The 8209-nt window shown below is 39.5% G+C and overlaps 1 protein-coding gene across 1 annotated transcript; it reads right to left on the bottom strand.

The window, feature by feature from the left end:
• Positions 1-339: 339 nt before the first annotated feature.
• Positions 340-3991, bottom strand: nkl.4 (NK-lysin tandem duplicate 4). The gene is made up of 5 exons (XM_034059200.3): positions 3895-3991; positions 3307-3374; positions 1611-1691; positions 1266-1439; positions 340-429 (listed from the first exon to the last, which is right to left on the bottom strand). The coding sequence occupies exons 1-5, from the start codon at positions 3935-3937 to the stop codon at positions 424-426; spliced, it is 372 nt and encodes a 123-aa protein (XP_033915091.3). The 5' UTR covers positions 3938-3991; the 3' UTR covers positions 340-423.
• Positions 3992-8209: the final 4218 nt, after the last annotated feature.

Here is an 8209-nt window from a genome sequence, read left to right as displayed (position 1 = left end):
ATTCAGTCACCATTAGAGAAACTCTTGTTTGGGAATAAACTGAAGAACAATTGTCCCAGCCAGTCATTCTAAATTTGTAGTGTCTAAATGCACTTTGAGCACTCGAAAAGAGTGGATTATTTTTACAGACTCCCATTTACAAGATGCATTCATGTTATTAAACACTTTTATTAAGAAACTGTTATCTGGTATTGTTAATGCTTCCCTATTGCTTTTGTATTTATGGAGTTAACAATGTATATAACATTCTGAAGAAAAGGTTAAAAGTGTGTTTTTAAACCCTCACCAAATTACCCAGCATACAGAATCCCCAGACAAAGAAAAACAACACACAGTAGGTGAATTTTGCAAGCTTTATTGAATCACAAGTGTCCTGTGTTTGAGGACTCCAGGCTCTGACTATCTGGATTTTCTGTAAGTAAATCACATCTGAAAGAAAAAAAACAGCAACATGGAAATAAATACATGCCAACTGTTTTGTGGAGCAGATTAAATGTAAATGCTGTGTGCCACCTTAGCTAAGGTGAGATAAATAAACATGGGTGTTGCAACAACAAAGTACTTCCCAGTACCTTGGTATTCTCTAAAGCTCATATATTCTCATATAGAGGTGTGTAATTTAACAATGTATAAAATATGAGCCACATTAGCTAAGGCAGGTCCCTTTTTTTAACTGCTTCAATACTGGTTTCGTATAGTGTAAAAAACACAAAAACAGTCTATCCATCTGTAAACAGCACAAAAATGAAACAAGGTGACATAGGGAGAGTATTAGGGAAGAATAAATACTATCTGTGATTCCCCCATTGCTTGTAAAATAATCAAATTTCCTTCCAGAAATAGCAATATTTCATTTGTGAATATATAATGCGAATATATAATGAGGGGTCAGCAGTGCTACTAAAAGTGGTCAAACAACTGCATCAGACTGATGTTTACCCCATTCATGCATCTTAAATAAAGTGAGGTCAACATGCATTGAAACCATATGACTGCCAATCACATAATTCACAATCCTAAAAACCCGAGAGCTATTTTGATAGTGTGAACAGCGTATCAACCCCCTTTTGACCAAGTGCACGAAATTAAGTTTATTTTATTTTTGAATAGGAAAAACAAACTTGCAGTGATGAAATAATTGTGTCGTGTCTAATTCTCTAGTTCGATTGGTTAATACCAGTCACATTCTGCATAGACTAGTTTATTTTACATTTTGTCAGACATTATTTCCCTTTTATTTTTCTATATAACATGTTGTAATGTACCTCCTGTAGGACTTTTTTGCATAATCTAATGTCTCTACAAATTTGTGTTGGATCCGACTTGTTCTTAAGCTCCTCAGCAAGTTTTTCAGTATACTTGGACACAAATTCCTTGCAGTCGGATTTAAACAAATAAATCTTGCTGCACACATGGTGCAGGATTCTAATAACGCCTTTCTAGAGGGGAAAAAAAGAGAAAAGAATTTAAGTTAAAACCAAATATAAAAAATATATATTTAAATAATAATTAAAATGGGTTTGATAAACATCTGTATAATTTTGCAAAAAAATAAACTGTCTCTAGGGGTCACAGGTCAATTAGTGTGGGGGGTGGTGGGGGGGGGGTACCTTGTTTTCATCATCATGTAGGAGTTGCTCCAATTTCTTCACAACTGAGGTGCACACCTTACACAGAATACCCAGTTCTACCTGCAATATAGCAGCAGTGTTATTTATCCACATGAGGGATTTGCACATTATTCTTTGCAGTTTTACCATTATTTTCTTATGGTTATACTGTGCATTTAGTTTATCCTGGTTTGCAATGTTTATTAATATGATTTACTATATTTTGGTGGTCTTTACACTGCTTATAAGTGCTATACAATGCTTTCATTATAGCTTATTACACTTTACAAAGCGTTTACTGTGGTAAACTTTTATAAGGGGGACTTAGTGTTATATTTGAGGTACAAAATCACTTTTTATTGCTATAAACCCTCAGCAGCAATAACTGATCTCACACAGAAAGTGGAAAGGAGTGTAATGCACCCACTATACATAAACATGGTTAATGCATCATTTAAAAACAAGAACGACACAACTGCAACTCCCTCCTGGCCGGCCTCCCTGCGTCCGCCACCCGTCCACTCCAGCTCATCCAGAACTCCGCTGCTCGCCTGGTGTTCTCTCTGCCTCATTTCTCCCACCCATTGCACTGCTCCGCTCACTCCACTGGCTCCCGATCACCGCTCGCATCCAGTTCAAGACTCTTATACTCGTCTACAGATGCCTTGACCAGACTGCACCCAGCTACCTCCAGACCCTCATCTCTCCCTACACCCCCACTCGACCTCTCTGCTCCTCCTGCACTAGAAGACTGACTGTATCTCCTCTATGCTCCCCTGCCTCCAGAGCCCGCTCCTTCTCCACCCTCGCCCCGCAGTGGTGGAATGACCTTCCTACAGATGTCAGGACTGCCCAGTCCCTGACCAACTTCCAGCACCTCAAGACTCACCTCTTCAGACAGCACCTGTAGAATTCCTTTTCCCTCTGGACACTTATCACTCTTCCTTAAATGCGCTTTACTTGCTCTTATCTGCTCCCTATTTTACTGCATTTAATCCTGTACTTTAGAGTACTGTAATCTGTCACAAGTGTTATTTAATCTGTAGTATTTTGTATTTAATTATATCCTGATGTAACTATCACTGACACTGTTATCTGCTCCGTTATTGAATCGTATTTTGTCATATACCTGTACTTGCTAGAACCAAAGTAATTATATTTTATCTTGCTCTTAATTGTATTAATACTTGTATTGTGATCCTTGAAATGTATTTTTGTTTACGACTGTAAATCGCCCTGGACAAGGGCGTCTGCTAAGAAATAAATAATAATAATAATATTATTATACACGATATTGAATAAAGGTTGTTTTGAAGTGCCAAGTATTTAAATATTTGATGTATTTATTTAAAAAAGTGCTGTCAACAGTAAATGCCTTTAAAATACCACAAACAGATATAAACTACAAAAATAAATATTATTTTGTACTTGTAAACTTAACATGTACAAAATCTGGTAAAAAAAAAAAATAAAAAAATTGTCAACACAAACCTGATCTTCAATATTTTAGTTTCAATTGATAAAAATGCAAACATCAAGATTGCCGTGCTTTATAATCAAGGCAGTTAAAGGACATTTTGTTCTTGGGCTCAGACTTATGACCCGTACTGTAAATATATATATATATATATATATAATACAAAAATAAATGCATACAAAATAAAATAATTGCCAAGTTGAAAGCAGCAATTCTTACCTGATTTTCAAAATAGATGTCTTCATCATCAAGAGTATCATTTGGGATCAGATCACAATCAGCAAATGCTGCAGACAACACAAATGAAATAAAAAGGTCATTCTAATGTGTATCTGGCGCTTAAGTCATTATTGTGAGTATTCTAAATACAGTGAAGTGTGGGTGAGCAAAGTACACCCAGTGCATCCCTTGTAAAAGCTGCTGTTGTAAATCATGATGAAAACATAGTAAACTGTCGAAAAGAATTGAAACCAACATAAAGCACAAGTAAGCAGATAAGCATGAGAAAGGTAAGCATGGTCAAAACTATCTCTACCCACTGCATTCAATTCTCCCCCTAAAACAACACAGCTGCTTCTTTGTGATATGGTAGAGGTTAATGTGTTCTTTATTGCTTTGAAACAATACTATACATAACAAAATGTTCAAGCACCAGCTGAAAGGTAAGCTTGCCTTAAATAACTTTTACTATGTAATTATGCAGTTTAACTTGAACACATTTTCCTAAGTAGTTCAAGATATCAGTAAGTACATCACAACAATTACACACACACACACACACACACACACACACACACATGTTCTCACCTGAGGAGAGGAGGAGAAATGAGACAAAAATAAGAAAAGCCATTCCAAGTCTTTAAGATGGAAGATTCTGTTCAAATGTGACAGCAGTCAACAATTTATACCATAAGGGACACCACTGACCTTGATACAAAGGGGGGAGGAGGGAGGAGGGAGGGGGGTGGGGGGGTGGTCAACATCATCACAGAAACCTTGCTAGTATGACCGCATTCTATTTGGCTAGTATAATCATTGCGGTGGTAAAGGTCCAAAAAGTTTTTGCTCAGTGTCCTGTGACAGAGATCGAATGATTCCTGGTGTTAAATCACCCTACCGACCTGAGAGGCAGCTGCATAAAGGGAACAGAATACCCTGGACTAAATGGCACGACAGTTTATTCCCAGGGTTAGGTGGAAGTTGGCCATCTAGAAAGGGGGCAAAGCTATGGTATACAAACTCAGTGACCCGGACAGGAAACGGTGTGACATCTGCGGATTGGAGGAGCGGATGTGCTCGTTGACCAAGGGGTCATGGGTGACGTTATAAAAAGGGCACGTAGTGATGTGATGTGTTCCTTTGTGAATGGTTATATTAAATGACTAGAAGGAGAACCTGTGCTGTTTTTTTTTGTCGTTAATAATACTGTTTGTAATTATTTGGACGGCTAACACGAACCTGAGCTGTCGCCAAAGGCCAGCATTAAACCCGGATCAACAACACTGCACTTTTGTTTAACACTAAAGAACTGTATTCACCACGAGCATTAAAGCATGCACTGTGGACTGGTGTTTGTGTTTGTGTATGTGTTACGTGTGGGTGAACTAAAAACGGCACTGTTATTATTTCGGGGCCAACCCGCGGATTACAAACAAGCAATACACGCCGCTGTATTGCTTCATTACCATTGTTATTATTTACTGTTGTTTTGCCATCAGGCCATTGGATTTTAAAAAAAAAACATTAAACAACATTGCACCTGGATTATAATTGTCTGTCTGTTTATTGATCACCTGCACCTGCACACTGCTAACCACGTTGCCACAGTCCTCATTAAAAAATAAAAGTTAAACTAGCAACACTAAAAGAAACTTAACAAGTTCTCTGACAAACATTTCTGTTATCAGTCTTTCTGAATGGCTTCAATGTTGAAATGAGTTTTGATTAACATACTTATATCACTAGATGATGTCACTTGTCATCCCCAAGTTATAGTTTGAATGATCTCTTAACGGCTCTGTAATAGGGCAAGGTGGAGAAGCTATAAAAAAGGCCAACAAAATGCTCGGATATATATTGAGCATCAAAAGAAACTTATCACTTATACTTGAGCATCAAAAGAAACTTATCACCTATATTTGGATAAAATTCACTAGATGTGATCGAAAAATGACAAATGACAAACTCTGATTAACAACTGACATCACGAAGATGCTGCAAAATGATCTGTCGATCTTGTGCAGGTGTTGTGACTCTGTCTCCCAGTTTGTGGCCTGTCATTGACAGAGTATGTCTGGTTATACTCTCTCGCCAGGGTTGAAATTGCTGGCTGTGAGCACTGAAGACGGCGAGCCACAATACACTGCCCTAGTCCAGCCTCCAACATGCCGATTGCACGAATGCGCTGCTCTTTTGACAGACATGGCATATTGTTGTTTTTTTTCTGTGATGTTCTTTATTGCTTTTATTCAAGCTTGCAATTCAACAGCTGAAATCACTCCATATCCAGTGTCCAATCAACTGTCACACTAATTAGGTGATTAAGTGCATATGCTTCAGTCATAGTCACTCAAGCGTGTCACGGTCAAGGATGAATGATTGAGTGATTAAAAAGAAACCAAAAACATTTCGTCAATGTCCATCATTTATATACCTTTTTTTTTCTAAAATAAATGTGTTATAATAGTGATAAGTCTCTTTTGATGCTGGGTATATAATGAAAAGTGTTGAATTTAAATCAAGGGAAGTAATGTTAAAACTTTACAATGCATTAGTATAACCTCATCTAGAATATTGTGTTCAGTTCTGGTCACCTCACTACAAAAAGGATATTGCTGCTCTAGAAAGAGTGCAAAGAAGAGCAACCAGAATTATTCCAGATTTAAAAGGCATGTCATATGCAGACAGGCTAAAATTATTTAATCTATTCAGTCTTCAACAAAGAAAACTATGCTGTGATCTGATTCAAGCATTCTAAATTCTAAAAGGTATTGACAATGTCGACCCAGGGGACTTTTACGACCTGAAAAAAGAAACAAGGACCAGATAAAGTGGCATTCAGAACAGAAAATAGGAGGCACTTTTTTACACAGAGAATTGTGGGAGTCTGGAACCAACTCCCCAGTAATGTTGTTGAAGCTGACAACCTGGGATCCTTCAAGAAGTTGTTTGATGAGATTTTGGGATCAATAAGCTACTAACAACCAAAGAACTAGATGGGCCGAATGGCCTCCTCGCATTTGTAAACTTTCTCATGTTCTTAATTGACCATCTAAAATGGCTTTGCGTGCGACAAGCCCTCCCGGTAAAAAAATATATTTACGCAAATTTCAAGCTTCTTGGACAACAACATATTCTCACATAATCCGAAGTAACGTTGGAAACTATGGAGGACTGATTAACGATGGGAGCAAGAATGATTTGTGGTAAGCACAAGAGCTCACAAAAACACCTAAAAGCCAGTGATGCTCACATGACATATTATGTCGTGTGCACAAGATAGTACCCTCCTAGGGGCTCCCGAGTGGCGCATCCAGTAAAAGCACTTGCGTAGAGTGCCGGATGCGTCCTATAGTCTGGACATCGCGAGTTCAAGTCCAGGCTATTCCTTTGCCGACCGAGGACGGGAGCTCCCAAGGGGAGGGAGGGTTAGGTCGGCCAGGGTGTCCTCGGCTCACCGCGCACCAGCGACCCCTGTAGTCTGGCCGGGCACTTGCAGGCTTGCCTGTAAGCTGCCCGAGAGCTGCGTTGTCCTCCGACGCTGTAGCTCTTGGGTGGCTGCATGGTGAGTCCGCAGTGTGAAAAAAAGCGGTCGGCTGACGGCACACACTTCGGAGGACAGTGTGTGTTCGTCTTCGCCCTCCCGAGTCAGCGCAGGGGTGGTAGCGGTGAGCTGAGCATAATAAAATAATTGGCCATTCCAAATTGGGAGAAAATAATAAAAATAACACTGTGTAACAAATTTTTTTTTTTTTTTTTTGGTTCCTGGGTAGTAAGTGTTATTTCCTAATTGCTTATGCCTCAAAAGTATAGAAAATGGCTATTATTCCCCACAAACTTTGCTTTTGTGACCAGGACAGTGATATTTTGAAATTTACCTATTTTCCAGAACATTCCAGATAGATTCAGTGCTGAGTAAACTTGGAGTAACTTCTAGAACTTTCTAGAACTTTCCAGTAATATAAATAGTAGTATAAATACAGGGGCCTTAAGCCCACCAGTTCAGTTTAGTTCCAGCTGCCTAAGTGGATACATATCTGCATTTTTCTGAGATGGCATCAAGGTCATAGGAGACTTCAAAATGGTGGCATTCCTGATGGGTCTCCAAGGCGGTTTTACCAAGTTTCCCTGCTATCTTTGCCTTTGGGACAGCAGGGACACCAAGGCGCACTACCATAGGCAGGACTGGCAACAGCGGACCGAGTTCTCTATGGGGAGGAACAACGTCAAGTGGGAGCCACTGGTAGACCCCCGGAAGGTGCTGATGCCACCACTGCACATCAAATTGGGCCTTATGAAACAATTTGTCAGAGCTCTAGATAAGGAGTCGGCAGCCTTCAAGTACCTTCAAGACTTCTTCCCTAAGCTGTCTGAGGCAAAGGTCAAAGCCGGTGTCTTCGTCGGACCACAGATAAAGAAGATCCTGGAGTGCAATGAATTCCCCAAGAAGCTCACTAGTAAGGAGAAAGCGGCTTGGAACAGTTTTGTCGCAGTGGTTCGGGGCTTCCTGGGCAATCACAAGGCCGAAAACTATGTGGAGCTGGTTGAGACTCTGGTGAAGAACTACGGCACAATGGGCTGTAGGATGTCCCTCAAAGTCCATATCCTTGATGCTCATCTTGATAAATTCAAGGAGAACATGGGAGCGTACTCGGAGGAGCAAGGCAAGCGCTTCCACCAGGATATACTGGACTTTGAACGCCGCTACCAAGGACAGTATAACGAGAACATGATGGGAGACTACATTTGGGGGCTGATTCGTGAAAGTGATTTACAGTATAATCGTAAATCTCGAAAAACTACTCACTTCAAAATCTTTTGTAGTCATTTTTGTATTACTTTAGTATAAATACATGTTAATTTGGATTCATATGTTGTTTTTTTCTGACTTTATGTGAACGAA

Source organism: Acipenser ruthenus, chromosome 3 (assembly GCF_902713425.1).
Source record: "Acipenser ruthenus chromosome 3, fAciRut3.2 maternal haplotype, whole genome shotgun sequence".
Taxonomy (NCBI): Eukaryota; Metazoa; Chordata; class Actinopteri; order Acipenseriformes; family Acipenseridae; genus Acipenser; species Acipenser ruthenus.
This window is presented reverse-complemented; position numbering and strand designations above follow the sequence as displayed.